Source organism: Tamandua tetradactyla, chromosome 7 (genome assembly GCF_023851605.1).
Source record: "Tamandua tetradactyla isolate mTamTet1 chromosome 7, mTamTet1.pri, whole genome shotgun sequence".
Lineage (NCBI taxonomy): Eukaryota > Metazoa > Chordata > Mammalia > Pilosa > Myrmecophagidae > Tamandua > Tamandua tetradactyla.
In genome coordinates, this window is record NC_135333.1 from 107,807,764 (window position 1) to 107,825,469 (window position 17,706).

General features: G+C 46.2%; 1 protein-coding gene and 1 pseudogene across 1 annotated transcript in view; one reads left to right on the forward strand and one right to left on the reverse strand.

The window, feature by feature from the left end:
• VDR (vitamin D receptor) overlaps window positions 1–17,706 on the reverse strand; it is a 56,633-nt gene that overhangs the window by 5,471 nt on the left and 33,456 nt on the right. The window contains exons 6-10 of the mRNA XM_077170684.1: window positions 11,092–11,276; window positions 10,716–10,830; window positions 6,878–7,049; window positions 961–1,112; window positions 638–754 (exon numbers count right to left, since the gene is read on the reverse strand). Coding sequence (XP_077026799.1) covers window positions 638–754; window positions 961–1,112; window positions 6,878–7,049; window positions 10,716–10,830; window positions 11,092–11,276 — 741 coding nt within the window. The remainder of the gene's footprint in view (window positions 1–637; window positions 755–960; window positions 1,113–6,877; window positions 7,050–10,715; window positions 10,831–11,091; window positions 11,277–17,706) is intronic.
• On the forward strand, window positions 8,099–8,843 carry LOC143691740 (coenzyme Q-binding protein COQ10 homolog B, mitochondrial pseudogene; annotated as a pseudogene).

The window sequence follows — 17,706 nt, forward strand, 5'->3', positions numbered from 1 at the left end:
TCTCTCCCTGGGTGTCTATGTCCTGGACCGGCTTTCAGCATCCTAGTATGCCATGCTCCCTGGCCTCCAGGTGTTACAGCTGATTCCCTCCACCTGGTACTCAGCTCTTTTTCTTTGCCTGGCTTACTGATCCTCAAGCAACAACTTGAAAGGCCTTCCTCAACATTCCACATCTCCACGCCCCAGAGTACATCAGGTTCCTGCCTGTATACCCTCTTGTAGTATCACATGCTTTTTTATTGTTCAAAATTGCATCATATTAAGAATCTTGTTTGCTGCTGAATCTTTATGCCCAGCACTGTGCCTGGAATCTAGTAAGTGCTCACTAAGTTGCAGCCGAGTGTATGAATGAGTGGAGGGTGATGCTGGGTGGGTTGGGGGAGGGAGCCACGCCCATCACTACATAGAGGCCTCTTGCTCGCCCCCTACCCACAGCATAGTCCAGTCTGAGGCAGGGCTGCCTGCTTTGGGTCTTGCCCACTGATATGACATCCCCAGGACCGTAATGACCTCCACATCCTATCTCTGTCTTCCACCCAGACAGGCATAAGAGGTCAAGTTTCACAGAAGATTGCCTCCAAAATGAGTCAGGGAAACTGTCTAGAGCCATCCTTCAGGCCCCACTGCAGGCCTGTACCTGGGGAGACAATGCAGATGGCCATGAGCAGGACGTGCTCCTCTTCATGCAAGTTCAGCTTCTTCAGCCCCACCTGGAACTTGATGAGGGGCTCAATCAGTTCCAGGCTGTGTCCAGCTGTGAGAGAGAGTAGCCAGGTGCTGTGGGCAGAACTGAGGAGAACCCCATCCCACCCCACCCCAACCTCCATTGAGCCTGACCCCTGGCCCTCTCTCCCTCTTGCTCCCTTGCTCCCTCTGATGTTCCTGATTTAGTCCCAGGACCCAGGAGAGGTGGAGCCAGAGTCCGGGAGCTGGAGAGGGTGGAGCAGAGCCCAGACGCACCTTTGGCCACATCATTGATTTGGTACTTGTATTCATGACTGCCGCAGGTCCAGGACATGTCGTCCATGGCGAAGGACTGGTTGGAGCGCAACATGATGACCTCGATGGCGCTTGACTTCAGCAGCACGATCTGGTCCTCAGAGGTGAGGTCTCTGCCGGGAAGGGCAGGGAGGAGCTCAGGTTACTGGCTAAGATCTTCAGATCATGCAAAGCAGTTTAGCATTTTGGTAGGTATATACCTGCCAGTGCCCTGGGTTCCCCACTGAGGTGCTTGCAGCCTGGTTGGAAAGGACAAGACTGTTCTTCGAACGAGAACAACTCAAGACTGTGATTATGTGCCTAGGAGAGAAGTGAAGTAGTCCAACCACTAAGAAAAGGAGCCCCAGTGACTTGTCAGGGTCTACCAGACCTTTAAGGAATGAGAGCTGTTTAGGGATAGAATGACAGCAGCTGAGGAAGCTCCCAGCATCATGACATGAATTTGATGGTCTGAAAATGGTATGACCAGAGTCATTTTCAAGGACTCCCACTCTTTCATTTCCTCCACCCCTGCTCCGGGCCCTCCCAGTAGTAAGTCATGTCCAACTCTGTCTTCAGAACATCTCTTGAGCCTTTGACATCATTCCCACCCCCAACCTCCTTGGTTCAGAGCTCTGTCATCGCTCACAACAGCCGTCTGACCAAATAGACTCCTGGACTCAAATCTCTTGGGTTTCTCATTCATCTTACTGCTACCACAAGGAAATGTTACTTCCGTGCTCTGAAATCCTCCCTGGCTCACTGTCACCCCCATGGCTTCAAATTGTCTTTCTAGCCTCCATTTCCACTGCAGACTCCACCAACCCTCCATTCCAACATCAGATACCCTGCATTCAGATGCAGTATGTTCTAACTCCACTATGCCTTTGAACACGTGAGCTACAGCCCAGAATGCCCTTCCTCTAATGCTTCATCTTGTCTTTCTGGTCCTGGGTTCATTGTGTTCTCCTTTGGAGTTCCCCCTCCCATTGTCTTTAGCATAACCAGAGCCTTTCCTTCATGACCCGCTGCACATTACTTGTGATTTTATTTTGCCCTTTTCCCTTCAGCTCTGTTCTTTATATGCTTGTCTCTGGCTCTCAAATGTAAGTTCCTTGAGAGCCAGTGCCACTCCTTAATTGCCTTAGTGTTTCCCACACATGGTCATTTAGCCCCACACACAAGGAGAGGATCAGTAAATATGTGTTGATTGCATCAGGGGCCACAGATGAGTTCCATTACTGTGCATTACCAGCTGGGCTTGTCTGAACAATGGCAAGGAAATAACAGGGTTCATAGATCAACTTGCTTCCAGATTTCCCTCCTTTTCTCTTCTTGATAGTATATTTCCTCCTGGATATTCTGTAGAGAGGCTGTCAACCTCTCTGTGGCTGCATTTTGATGCATAAAAAGGTAAGAATTGATGTTTACTGATGAGAGTTCTGAATCAACAGGTGACAGATGACAGAGAATGAAAAGACTTGCCTGATCGGGATGGCTGGTAGAGTCTGCATTGGGGGAAAAAATATCACAAAATTCTAGAGCTGGAAGGACTGTCTTAGAGATGATGTGGCCCAATTCCTTCTTCAGCATTCCTGAGACAGATGGCTCCTGTGCAGCCGCTGAAGATTTCTCCCAGTGCTAGGGAGCTCACAGTCTCTGGATGCAGTTTTGGGATTGTTACCTCCTGAGTTAAAAGTCTCTTCTATTGTGCTACAATCCACACAGTGATAAATTTCATCCGTTTCTTTAGTTCTGTCCTCTCAAGAGGAACACAGAACCAGACTTTTCCATTAGCCACAGGCTATCCCTTTAATCATTTAAAGAGAGCTACTGTGTCCCCTTGAGTCTTCTCCAGCATAGAAGTCTTAAAGACACAGTGTCTAGACATCTCACCATTCTTGTCCCTAATATGAAAGCAAATAAAAATTTCCAATAACTACAGCTAACATGTTGGCTTATATCCTTCCTAACTTTTTTCTATGCAAATCTTTTTTCTTTACATACTTGAGTTTGTACTCATTCTATATCTCACTTCCTACAGCACTAAAAATTCTTTGGCCTACTTCTTAGTGAGTTGCATAATGTTATTTCCTATCCAAATGCTACAAGTTATTTGATCAGTCTGATCATTCACCTAGTTTTGGACATTTTTGTTGTTTTTAATTTTTGTTACTATACATAATTCTGTGAGGCATATCTTTTTATGGAATCCTTTGTTCAAATGCCCCAGTGAAAATATGACTAGTACAACTATATGTGATCAACTAACAAATAATGAAGTAAATATATTTAGTTTGTGAAAAGAAAAAAAAAAACATGACCAGAAGTGTACAAATATTCTATGAATGCTTTGGCTAAAAAGGATGTCAGTGCAATCACTGCTTATTGTGATCCAGACATGCTACTTCTACAAAAGCAAACCTAAAATGACCCTAAATTACCACACTTAGCCTGGAAATACAGGGACTTTCTCAGTGCAGTTCACAGCCAGGATTTGGGATGGTAGCAGGGTGAGTAGAAAGGTGGAGTTAAGGAGAAACCAATGAGTCCTTGTTCTTGCTGTGACAGGTGCCGACTCAGGCTTTGCACCTACTCCCAGGACCTGCGTAGTATTTATACCCTGATCACTTGTCACATCTGTGGCCACCTTTGGGTTCCTGAGCTGTGCTCTGAAAATATGTCGCAATCTGTCCTGTCCACACCTAACTCCCCTACCCCAACAGGCTGAGTCCTGCCCCTCCTCTTCTGTATTCCCAGGGTTCCTCCTGCAGGCTTCTGTTAGAGTTCTTATCTCTGTGCAGCAATTGTATATCCTTCTCTTCTATCAGACACTGAACTCCTGCAGGCCAGGGACTGTGTTCTACTCAACTTTCATCACTAAGAGTTTATATAAGAAAGTTGTTTGTTGGGTGGATGAATGAATGCGGAAGAAAGGGTAATGGACAAGGGAGTCATTTAACCCCCAGGCCTTCAGCCTCTGATGGACATGATGGACCCGGGAATGGAAATGGTGGTGACACAGAAGGCTTTTAGCCCACAAGGCTGGGCTCTAGGACATTTGGCCTGGTCCCTCATGTACCACCCTTGGCCCTGAAGACTGGGAGTTCATAGTTATTGGATCCAAGGTTTCTCCTGGCCATTTAGATGCTGCTGCTGACACCACCCTCTGTCATACATTTCTTTTGCAGCTCCACAAAGGAAAGAGATTTGTGAGGTGTGGACTGAGAGGCTGAGGGAGTAAGGCGGGAGGAGGGAGCAGGGCCAAGGCTACACTGCAAGGAGTTCACACCCAGTACAGCCCAGTACAGCTCCACCCCACTTTGGTCCCATGCCCTCATTGGAGTCTCATACTGCCCCCTTCCCCACTCACCCACACAAAAGTCTTGCCTTGCCCTCCCCACACCCTCCACCCCTGCCTACAGGCAACACGATCAAAGCCACCAGGGACACAGTCACTATTCTTTCACTTCTGGGAAAAGCAGAACCCCTAAGCAGGGAAACCAGTAGTGTCAGAGAGCAGCTGGCCTTGCCCAGCCTGGCCCCTGGAACCTGGGCTCTAGCCCCAGTCCAGGCTTGGCATGACAACCATCCAGTTACAGGTATACCCATACCCGTGTCTCTCCAGAGAGCTCTTGCCAAGGCCTGCTCCATTTCTATGGAGAAACATTCCACTCTGGGACTTCTCAAATCATGCTCAAGAGAGAGAAGTCAACCCAAGGATATTTGGGATGGATCTCATGGGTTTGGTGTCAATAGCTTGGCAACTCCAGGACTTGCTCATATATAACTCACTTTGGCCAGGACTAAAGAGTTCAGCAAGGGAACTCTGGAGAAAATTAAGGGGTAGGAAGGGGGTAAACATCAGTTCAGCTTTGGGGAGAGAAACTGAAGGGAGGTAGTGCTATCTGAATCAGGGTATTTGGTGATGGTGGGGTTAAAGGATGGAGATCAGGGTCAGAGAAGAAAAATAAGGGCTAGGGTTACTTAGTAGAGAGAACAGCCTTGTGGTAACTGGTTAAATTAGTAAATGATAAAATGGTATTCTCATTTAGAAATGCCAAAATTTAGCTTCTGGAGAGGGCCTCAAACTATCCAGTAGAGCCGGGGACGATAAACTCTGCAGAGATGAGAATTGCTCCTTGGAATTAAGATGGAAGCCTGTTGCTACAGAGTCCACATTGGCATCTTGAAGTGTTTTTTTTCCAGCTGTTTATACAAAACAGGATTTTGGGATACCTGGAGTTTGCAAACAGCAATATGGAGAATGGAGGAGGGAGTTGAAACTTGTGCTAAACAGAATGTGTTGTCAGTTCCAAGGAAAGACTCTGGAGGGTAAATCCCAGGCCTAGTGCCATGCTGGGCTCACAGGAGACAGTCACTTGTTCCTGCCTGATTGCCAGAGTGGCCTTACTTGTTTTGCCGCAACCAAAACAGGCAATGCTGTACGAGTGTCTTAACAATGCCTGATGCTTTTCTCTTCTTCACTGTGTTCACATTAATTTTGGGGAAAGAGCATTGGAGAGTTCCTGATATTTGCATTGGTGGGGGACATAAAATGACAGAGCCCTTGTCTCAGAGTAGAAACAAACTTGGAAGTGCCGGGCTAGGTTTTGACTTACCATCATCTAAGTAGAAATGCAGATATTTAGACAGTAACTGTTGGTTTCCCTATGCATCAGAGAGATCCCTGAAACAATATCTGGCAATTCATATTAGTTCCTGTCCAGAGCCAGCCAATGTGAAATCATTTCCCAGCCCCCAAAATCCCAGCTCTGAACCTGAACATCATGAGGTCATTCTGCATCCCTGGTACAGCTACAGCTTTTGTAACTGCTTGAGATGATAGTAATATTGCTTGATATCAATTTATTTATTTTTATTTCTCAACCACATTGTTTATATATTTTATGGCAATGTACCAAATGAAATTTTTAAAAGAATGAGAACATATACTTAAGTATAGCTACCACTACCCCCAGCATATCTAGTAAAAACACCAACACTATATGTTTTGTTTTGTTTTGCATGGGTAGGCACTGGGAATTAAACCTGGGTCTCTGGCATGGCAGGTGAGAACTCTGCCTGCTGAGCCACCATGGCCTACCCAACACTAAATGTTTTAAGAATATCTAACACTATAAGAATATTTTTAAAAGTACTATATATGCCACTATTATCAAAATAATAAAATATCTGTTGTAAATTATATCACAGACTGGACCCATGAAGGAATCTGAATAGAGGATATTACTCAAGGAGAACTCTTTATACATATACATTATGGCTCAAAGGTCTTAGTATGGTGAGGAACTGGTCTTTTTATATAAATTTGGATGAAGGATGTGCCCAAGTCACATGTGAGGGTAAACTAGGATTCCTAGATTATTTTACAAGGGTATATGCCCAACTCTTTATCTTCTCTATCACCTCATTCTAGTCTCAGAATTGGGGTCAGAGATTAATGTAGGTTTCGTTTAAAGGAATAGTATGAGGATTAGACCCAAGCCAGCTGGAGTGCACATACAGTGAACTAAATGTTCTAGGCCTGGCTCTGATTTTCCAACTCAACACCAGAAAATGACCAGGGGCAGCCTTTGAGCCTTTCTAGGTTTTCTTTCCATCATCACTCAGAAAGAGGGGTAGGATGGGATGGGGGTGGGGTGGACTAGCTCTCCAGTGTTGGCTTGTAGAGTAATGCTGGATGGCCGCTCCTGGAGCATTTCCTAAATTACAAATTTCTGGGCCTACCCCAAGGATTCTGACTTAGGAGGTCTAGGGTAGGACCCAAGTCTCTTTTTGGAGAAAGCAGTGGATGGGTAATCTCCAAGCTTTCTTCTAGCTCAGTCTAGGATTCTGGTTCTGATTCTGTTCATTGGATGTCACAGAAGTTTCTTACCTGAATCCTGGAATCATCTTGGCAAAGCCAATGACCTTTTGGATGCTGTAACTGACCAGGTCAGCCAGGTGGGGCAGCATGGAGAGCTGGGACAGGTCCAGGGTCACGGAAGAGTCATCGGAGTTGTCTTCGTTCAGATCCAGGTTGGAGAAGCTGGTTGTCTCCATCAGGTCTGGGGGGAGGATGAAGGAAGAGAAAGAACTATTTAAGGCTACTTGGGCCAGGCCTCCTCCAGTTTCTATGAGGAATCCTGCACCCTGGCTGCAGGGTCAGCCACGCATCCCACACTGACTGCTTCTTCCTAGCGGGCCCCTCTTCAGCGCCAGAACTCCCTTTGGGACTCTCCCAATTTGGGACTCTCCCAGTTTCTTCTTTTAATGGTTTTGGGGAATAAAATCAGGGAGCCTGAGAAACAAAACTTCCTCAAGCAATGATTTTTCAGCCTGGCTTTAAAGACCCTTTGTTGTTACTACTGTTCATATAAAAAATGAATATGGGAAAAAAAACATTCAACCTCACTAGTGACCAGAAAAATACAAATGAGAACATCCACATTTTTCACCTATGAAACTAGAAACAAATATCTTTAAATATTAATACAGTACCTGTAAAGATAGGCAACTTAATGCAGTGCTAAGTACCGAAGAAGGAGATTTGTACTAGTAATCTAGAAAGCTATTTGACAGTGGGGTCCAAAGCCTACAGTGACACATACTCTTTGACCAGTGATCCCATGTCCATGAATTCATCACAAGTGAAAAAACCGGCATGAGTACAAATGTTCAGCTACAAGCATATTGTGTTATTACCAAAAACCTGGTAAAGAATGATTGGGGGTTTAGAAAAGGTTTGTACAATCATACCTTAGAACACTATGCAGGCATTAAAAATGATATTCTAGATATATACTGAATAACAAGGAAGTATGATGCAATATATTATTAAGGGAAAAAAAACCAAGTTACCAGACTATGTATAGCACAATTCCATTTTTGAATAGACATATTTGTTGAAAAAAAGACAAGAAAGAGTGCTAATAGTGATGATCTTTTGGCTAGTGGAATTATACATACACGCATTCATGTGTGTGATGTTTATTTTATATTTTCTATCTCCAATGACCATGTTTTACTGTTGTTATAGTAATTTTTTAAAATTAAAAATGTTAACTCAGCCACGGGACTGACCCCGTCGGTGGCGACCAGCTTTAGTGGGACTCTCATGGCAGCTCGGATTGGTTAGAGGGCCTTAAGCAAGGTGGTCTCAGGACACTGTCCAAAGTCGGGGGACGGTCAGAGCCTCTGCTCCGGTGCGGGGACCTACATGTAACACCAGATATTTAGCTTCCCATGATGTACTGATGAGCAGAACTCTTCCACTCCAGGCCTCAGTTGTACCTGAGGAGGTACAGGCAAGAACTTTCTTCAAAACTGCTGCACCATTAATAAACAACAACAACAAAATAATATTCAGGGAAGAGAATTATAGTATATCCTAAACAGGAAATGTACGATGTGGTATCCGGAATGGAGGACTATAAGCATTTTGTTCTTTGTATAAAATCAGATATAATATCAAAGAGATCTGCATACTGCAAAACACGATTAGAAATTGGGTTTCCACCCATGTTGAAGCGATATCCATCAATAGTAACCTTGGGGAAATCATACTTGGTAAAGGCAGATGCCTTGGTAAAGGCATCCGTACAGATGGAAGACTTTTCAATCATTTGGAGGCTGCTTGGCATTTTAGCCCAGGTATTCCTGGCTATCCAAGAATTTGTATTTGGGATTTTTCAATTGCTTTTGAATTTTTCTCACTTCTATACCCTCAGCTTGCCACACTGTTTTTCGATGAAGTTGTAAAGCAGATGGTTAGCTGCCTTTGAAAGAAGAGCATGCAAGCAGTATGGTCCCAAACAAATATACCTTGGGAATTAATACTACATGAAGGTCATCACACCTAGAGGGGAAAGAAGAACCAGTGTCACCTACTTATAACTAAGATTGGTGACACTTAGGAAGTGCTTTCATCATTGACTTTTTTTTTTACTTGGGCAGGCACCGGGAATCGAACCTGGGTCCTCTGGCATGGCAGGCAAGCATTCTTACCTGCTGAGCCACCACGGCCCACCCTCATCATTGATTTTTTGAAGTCAGAAAGTACTTGCTAAACCCAGCTTTAATTATAAACCTGCACCATTTAAAATTTGCACATAGAATATAGAACCACATGTACATAGAAGTATTTTCTTCTATCACATACAATTCAAAGTAATGTGAACATCAGATGTTCTGCATTTATAATAATGGGATGTTATCACTATTGCTAGAATACTGACATCACTCTTCTGAGCAGAAATGGAAACTAAGTTTAAATCTTTTAATGATCACTTTACTTGAAAGAGGCTAGTTTAGATATTCATGCAGTATGTATCCTATTAACCATATCACATTCAAGTTATTGAATTCACAAGGTGTGCCTCGTGGCTTAGTTTATTTGAGTAATTGTCAAGTATTTTAAAACTTTGGCTTAAAAATACTGTCAATAAAAGTCCCCTGGTACTTTTGATATTTTAAAATTGTTCTTACGGGTGGTACTATTCAGTGCTATCGTGTGATTAGCTTCCAGATACACGGAGAATATATTTTTTGGTGAGTGGTCCAGAGCTTTAATCTACCCTCTCCCAGGTATTTTTTGGCTGCTCTTTCCACAATACTAACTGTGCATCAATTTTTGTCTTTAACAGATAATGATGGTTGATACATTTCTAATACTACACATCCCTATTTTCCATTTCTATTTATTATGTGTAATCATTTGGTATGTCAAACTATTTTTTTTAAACAAATCAATGTAAGGACTGGAGTGGTGACTCATAAAGGTAATTTGTTTTTAAAAATGTTAACTCATTTGAATCTTTAACTAAATACATGGTATACTGAACATACCATTGGTGGAGGTGACCACCCCAAATCAATTAACCTGATGGGGCTCATACTCCTAAGTAATAGGGAATTACTGTGAAAAGCTGCAGTGCAGACTAATATATAACTTCCCAGATTGAGGCTCACTGATACAAATTGATATGCCATCAAAGGAAAAGAGCAGGATGGTGGGTAGAGAAAGTTCACATGTGGGAGGGATCCCTACAAGGTGAGGGGTTTGGTCAGTCAGTCAGTCCATGCAATGGTCAATGTTTCTCTTTTGCCCCTGATCACTGTCACTTCTGGGTGGTTAATCACAATGGAGGCAGCTCCAACTGCAGTGTCTGTCCAGTTAGCACTGGGGCCCTTTCCACCTATTCTGAATCTGTGCACAGATCCCTCAATGAACCTGGAGGTTCCATGTCTGAGGGTTCTAGTCCCATGGGGGGAAAGGGGTTTTTCTTTCCCTGCCCTCCTGCAGATCCCAAACATGGAAGGGTGCCAAGGGGAAGGGGAGGATGAGGCAAGAAGAATGAAGAGAAAAGCAGAAAAGGACCACAAGAAGAAAGCATGGTTCTCAGGTGAGCAGGAGGTGACAGGTTCTCCAGGGTCATAATGGCCCCCCAAGACTCAGAGGGACATCCCCAGGGAGGGAGCCATGTGCAGAATCCTGACTTAGAGGAAGGAGCAGGGGCTTTGGAGGCAGACTTACCCGGCTGAAATCCTAGCTTAGCCTCTTCCCCAGTGTGGACCCTGGGCAAGTTATCCCCCACCTGTAGAACAGGTTGTCCTGGGAGCCCTGTGCGGACTCAGTGATTTAGTGGCATTCTCATTACAGAGCCTTCCGTCTGGTTCCATGCAGCAGCTGGAGGGCAGTTGGGGTGGGGAGCTCTGGGAAGTCCACATCTTACCTGAAGAGGTGGAACAGTGACCGGAGGAGGAGGAGTCCCCAGAGAAGCTAGGTGTATGTCGTGAGAAGGGCCTTGAGAGGTGGTTCCCTTCATTCTCACCCGTGCGAACTGGAGGCTAGGAGAGAAGAACCATGTCAGAAGCTCACATTTCAGGGCCACCTTCCTGCCTTGGCCCCATCTCTGCTGGGAATGGTTTCCAGAGGGTCTCTGGGAGGGGAAGACCTTCCCAGTGTCAGAGAAACACAGCAGCCTCCACCTCTTCCCTCTGTCCTGTGCCAGGATGCCCCCTGTCCTCCATCTACTCCCCAGGCCATGGCTACACCAGGTGGTTCTCCGCAGAGCCGGCCCATCCCTCCTGGTCAGCCGGCGGACCTACCCGGAAATGGCTAACGTAGGCGTAGGTGGGGTCATAGGTCTTGTGGTGCGCGTCCAGCAGGATGGCAATGATGCGCTGCTGCTCCTCGGACAGCTTGGGCCGCAGACTGTCCTTCAAGGCCTCCTCCTCCTTCCTCTTCAGGATCATCTCCCGCTTCCGCTGCACCTCCTCATCCGTCAGGATGACTGTGGGTGCAGGAAGGGGACACATAGAGCTGGGCCTGCAGCTCCGCCCAGAAGCTGTCCTCCAGTTTAAGGTGCAGGGATGGGGCGGGGGAGCGTGTGTGCTGTTTCTTCACACCAGGGCCTCACGGGGGGCTTTCCTGCCAGCAGGTGTCATACATCCCATATTCCCCAACCCCACGAGGTGGAAAGAAAATTAGGGTTTTCTGTGCTGAAAAGGCCCAAGAGAGGGAGGGAAAGAGGACTTGAGAGGATGGAAGACATGTGCCTTAGGGAGTCTGGGTTCTCAAAAACAAGTTGTGGGGCGGGCCAAGGTGGCTCAGCAGGCAGAGTTCTCGCCTGTCATGCCAGAGACCCGGGTTTGATCGCCAGCTCCTGCCAACACACACAAAACAAACCAAGTTGCGTGGCCGTGGGCGGACTACTTAAACTCTCTGGGCCTTCACTCTCTCATGTATAAACTGAGAAGTTCACCACCATACACTATTTAAGATCCCTTTCTTGTTCCTTCCTCCATAAAGGGGGTGGTGTGACCTCAAGGGATTGGCTGTATTGAGAAGTGAATGCTCACCTAGCAGAGAGCAGACACTCATTAATCATGAGTTCTCTTCTCCTCCATCCCCATATTCCATGATCATGAGTGAGGCAAGGACGTAACTGAGTGGACATTCACATTGCTGCCTGTTAGGACTGGCTGAGAAGTCAGTCAGAAGTCAGAATGAACCTCTACCTGGTCATTTCCAGTGCCAAGTTTCCAGACAGGCACCTCTGACCAACTGAGAGAGACTGTGTTTCTTTGGTTCCCTGCAAAACATGCCTTCTATCTGAACAGTCTTGAAATTTCTTCCAAAGGAAGTTTGCCATCCTCTTGAAATCCCCAATTATTACACCTTACAGCTTGAAGTGGGAAGTTCTCTCCAGATGGTAGTCAGGGTGTCTGATGATGGGGAGACCCCACCCCACCCTTGGGTTTGTGCAGGGGATTCTGGGTCCTACTGGCCTCACTGTGTTGGGGCAGCTGCCCAAAAGGGTGGGGCTGGGAGCAGGGATGCCTGGCACGGCAGCAGGGCAAACAGACTTCTTGGCCAGAGCTTGCAGAGCGCTGACGGCAGGAGTGGGCACTGGGGCCTTCGGCCTGTAGGTACTTGCTCTGTGCTGGCACTGCCAGGGCATCTGCCCACAGAACTGGGGAGTTTCACAAGAGCAGGGAAAGGAACCAGAACCCTGGAGTGGGTGGGTTCCAGGCTTCAAGAAAGGCCCGTTGGACCAGGTCCTTAGGTGCAGGGACAAGGAAATGTTGGTAGGGCTTATGGAGAGTAGAAGCAAGCCACAGGTACCGCAAAAAAAGGAAGCCTATGGCAAAAGATGGAGCGTTCCCTCTATTGCTGTGATAAACCATACCAAGAGGAGGACTGAGAGGAGGCCATGCCCAGATTATTGATTCACCTGACCAAAGAGCTGCCAACCCTCTTCCCACAGAAGGTGTCTGCTCAGACCTCAAGAGGTCAAACAGGATGGGAGAGGAAGGAGCAGGGAGCATCCCAGGGACAGGCAGTGTGCATGGCTGAGGGGGTAGGCAAGAGGAGGTGTTAAGATGGAGCTAGAGAGGCCTGGCTTTGCCAGCCGCACCATCAGCGTCCACAAGTATGATTCTCAGCCTGACTAGGCTCTGATATCCCCTTGTGAATCTATGGTGTCACTCTTCTGGCTCTTCTTTCCTGGCTCTTTGCTTGCCACATCCAAACTAAAATCAAGGCTCCCCTCATCATTCGACTCTTTCTAGCCTCAGTCACATTTCCCAGGACACAGTTCTGCTCTAGTCAAGTAGGGTACTGCTAACCTATGAATGTGACCTGCTCGCTCTTGTCATCCCATTTTCCCCTGGGCAGGAGGCCTGTCTACCTGGGTCTTCTCTCCTCAACAGCTGTGTAAGGTCAACTCTTTTTCAATGCCCAACCTGTAATGCTCTTATACTAGGGTGCCTTTCTCGATTGCCCTAGTTTGCACTGGTTTCTCATTCCTCATTCCTGCTGCACATATAGTCTTTCCCATACATGTTGTCATCCAGTTGTCTTCAGCCCTGTAAGATTTATGGCTGTTACAGTTTCCAGTAGATTCTAGAGGGAGAACCTAAGAATCTGACAGTCTCCTCCACCAGACTGTAAGCTGCTTGAGGGCAGGGCCAAGCTCCTCCTACAGATGCAAACCCAGTGGGGCTTCCTGATTGTGGTGCTTGCTAGAAAGTCTGATAGATTGGAACCAAACAGATAAACATCGATCACCTACATGTGTAAGTTATTGTCCTGGGCCCAGGAAAGGACAGTGAGAAGCCCACTGTATGCCAGTCCCCAATGTGGCTGAGCAAAGCTGACCTCTTTTAACAATTTTGATCGAAATATTTTCTAGAAAAATACCTTTGTAGTGGAGCACCTGTAACATCATATAACCTTTACCTGATGATTCAGAGGCATCACTCTGAATAATTACTGAACTTTGCAGGAGCACAGTTATGACCTCAGAGGTGTTTGGGTTGCTTTTCCCTGAACCAAATGGCTGAGCCTGACATGATTTCTAGTTCTGTGCTACTTTTTATAATTTTCAGTCTTCTCCTGTCTGTTAAGCTATGTGTTGTCTGTTCTTATTGGTACAAGCCACTAGAAGTGAGTCTTTCTTTCCCTTAAAAGTTCTTTCTAAACTGTTGGGAAGTGGAAATCCTGGTGTTGAAGTTTTAGGTAATGAAAAAAATAATGTTAATGATAACATACATAGAATTTTTTATGTACTGGGCACTGTTCTAAGTCCTCTTTATGTATTTACTCTCATGTAATATAGTCTTTCTACAACCCTTTAAGGAAGGTACTATCATTAGCCCATTTTACAGATGAGAGATCTGAGGCCCAGAGAGGTGAAATACCTTGCACAAAGTCACACAGCTGACAAGTGGTGGAACTAGCATTCAGATCTGTGCCAACTGGTTCTAGTCTATGGTAGTAACTGTTTCCCCAGATTGCCTCTGATTATAATCAGGAATGCTCAGTAGGAGTGGTTATCAGCCCTAGGGTCCTGACACAGAGGTGTTCCATTGGTTATAAAGAGTGTGAAAAAGCAAACAAACTAACAAACTTTGTAAATAATTTGCTTTAAGAAGATAAAGGCTTTTTTTTCTTTTTTTTTTTTTTTGCATGGGCAGGCACCCAGAATCAAACCCAGGTCTCCAGCATGGCAGGCGAGAAGTCTGCCTGTTGAGCTATCATGGCCCAAGAAGATAAAGTTAAGACTCAAGTTTAACCTTGTAACACTCTTGCTCCTATTCACTTGCATCAACCAGTAACCACCATACTCCGTGTGGATACTAGAGGAAAAAATGCTGACAGCTGCTGATCTCAAACAGGCCCTCCGGCCTCCAGCAAAGCCACATTGTTCGGGGACTGAACAAGTCATACATCTCTCACATATGTAGATGCTATTGTGACTTTATGAAATAAATCATTCGTTTTATGGGGGGTTATGGGGTTATTCACTTCATTGTAAATTTTTTAATTAGTACTAAAATACCATTACTATCATGTAACAAGGAACATGTTTTGAAGTTAAAAACCACTGATCTAGAATAAGAGTGAATAGGTCCAGAGAGAGCCTTTATTTGGTCTCGGCTAAATAAGGTGCATGAGCTTTGGTACATGAACTTTGTGAAGCCTGCTTAGTAGCCTTTTTGTCTCCCTTCTAAGCTGCCTCCTATATGCAACAACCTATTCCCATGCAAGACATGCTCCCTGCCCCATTAAGTCTAGAATAGAGTTGGGGAGTCAAGACCTGAAAACATAATTTTAAAACATTTCATGATGCTGATGGTGGCCTAGGACAACAACAGGGAAGAGGACACAACATATTGCCAAGCGAATGACACCAAAAATCAGACTGGGAAGACTCTTAGTGATTCATAGACCAATGGGAGGTGAAGGGATACCATGAGGCTAATGGAGAGCAAATGTTCATTTATTTGATACATACTTACTGAGCACCTATTAGGTGCCAGCTGCTTGTCCTAACACTGGAGAGAAAAGACCTACATCCACAAAAACGTTTAAAAAGTTAATGTTATAGGTAGTTCTGCGCACCACAGGTGTGGTATAACAAGGTACAAGAATTCAACCATGCAATTTCTTGGGCTCCAGGGGCACAAAGTCAACGGAGGCATAAAGAGAGCAAAAAGGAGCCCTCATGGAAATAAAGCTCTCTCCAGCCCATCCTTAAGGGCCCCGGGCAGTTCCTGGAAGAGGACAAAGGAGGTGGGTTCTGATCTGCTGCTGATGCCTGAGGGGCTGCCCTGGGCTGAGGCCCATAGGCCTGGCCTTAGGAAGCAGACAGATCTAGGGGAGAATGCTCAAACCACCTTCCTATTAGTTTAGAGGCATGATATTTTAATTCCTCTGAATTTCCTCATCTATTAAAAAAATATGAATAAGAATTTCCCTATTTAGGGATTGTTGTGAAAATCAAAGAAAAACACAGTATCCGTCACAGGAGTAGGTGGTCAATAAACATTAGTTTCCATCTTCATCCCCTTTCCTTTCTCATACCTCTACTACACAGGGTCCACCTCCTTGCCCTGGCCTGAAGGGAACCTGTATTTTCAGCTCCCTTGATAGGGAGCCTTGGGACTGTCCAGTCGTTTTCCAAATGTTGAAATTCAATTCTGTAAGAGGCTAGGCCTTGGGGACAACACCCAACACAGATGATATGAGCAGCTCTCCTAGAGTTCTGAGCAGGGGATCTCCAGGCCCACGCACACAGGCAAGGCCTCCAAAAGCTGGGACTGTCCATCAGTGGTCCAGCTGGGCTAACCCGAAGCAGGGAGCTACAGAATTATATCTCTTCCCGGAGGGCCTTCCTTTTAGGACAGTAGAAAGAGTAAGCCTGTGCTGGCCCAACATTTCTATTTTAACTGGAGTTCTGGGGCTCCCCTGAGAGCTAAGTTATGCCCAAGTTATGACAGCTTCTTGCAGTGGCATCATGAGAGTGGCATGGGCAAAGGGCATATAGCCAAGATAGGGTTCTGGGGCTCCATGGGGAAGGGCTGAAGCTGGGTTTGGGGCGGCTGAAGGACAAAGCTTATTTGAGGTTGAGGATGGGCATGTACTTCTGGATCATGTGGTGTACCTGGGGGAGGGCACCTCGATACACCCAAGGCCTGGCAGCCATCTCCACTGCAGATGCAGCACTCTCTTCAAGACCGAGGGATCTAGCAGGGGACAGGGAGTTGAGCCTAGTACCATCTTGGCCAACAGCTTGCTTTCTGACCCTAGTCCTGACATGTTACCCTTCTGGGCCTCAGATGCTCTCTAAGTGTTCTTCCTCTTTTAATTCTAAGCCAATATAACATCTCCTTTCTCCTGTTTTACTGGCTCAGGATAGACTGGGGAATAGAAGAAGAGATCTCTAGGACGTCCATCTCTTGGCCCCAGCTGGAGCTTCTGCAGCAGAAGGAGCCATACTGAATCCCAACAGTGTAACTCATTGCTGTTCTAGGTTGGCTGGAGCCTAAGGTCCCAGGTTCTGGGCAGGTAGTGACTGAGCAACTTGGGGGCAGGGGCTGTGCTGAGCCACATTGTGTGTTTCCACCCCGGTGCCCCACAAAGGGAATGTGTAAGAATCCCAGAGGCATGCGGGTCTTAGGCCTCCACTTCCTCCAGGATAAGCACCGGAGTCAGGGTGGGGCAGGGGACAGGGCTAGGAGCACTCAGCGTGTCCAGGCCCGCATTCTCCCGTGGGGGCAAGGAGGAGTGATGGCCTGGAAATTCCTTCCAGGGCTGTCAGTGCTGGTTGGGGAGCAGGGATAAGAGTGAGAGGCCATGACCACAGGCAGGGAGCCTCAGTTAAAGCCCAAAGAGGAGCTCTGGGCACTGGAGTTGAGACCTAAAGTGAGGACATCAGTTCTGCCTTCTTTGCCCAACAGAGAATTTATTTCTCCCATCAAGGAAGAAATTTATCATCCTCTAAGCCCTGTCCTTTGACTTCTCTATTCCTGACATATCCTCTCTCTTCTCGCATTTTCCCATTCCCCTAAAAAGGCCCCATGACCAGAAGAGCTCCAGAGCTACCTGCATCTAAGCCTGCCCTCCTGAGACTCCTCAGGCCTCACATTCAGCAGGATCTAGGCTCTGTTCTCAGGCCAGGGAAGGGGGCGGAATGCAAGGAGAGCAGAGGATGTGTGAGGGCAACTATGCCCAGCTGGTACAGTTAGTATCTGCTGAATTCAGTGGCTGCTCTGGTTACCAAATAACTAGAGTTAGAGCTCAGATGCAAAGTTCAGGAGTTATTTCTAATGGGGTATCAGAATATCCCTATAAATCTGCAGCGTTGGTCCTCTCCTCCAATCCCGGAGTGGGACGGGAAGTCCTATAGGGTCACTGCATCTCCATGTGGATTTAGA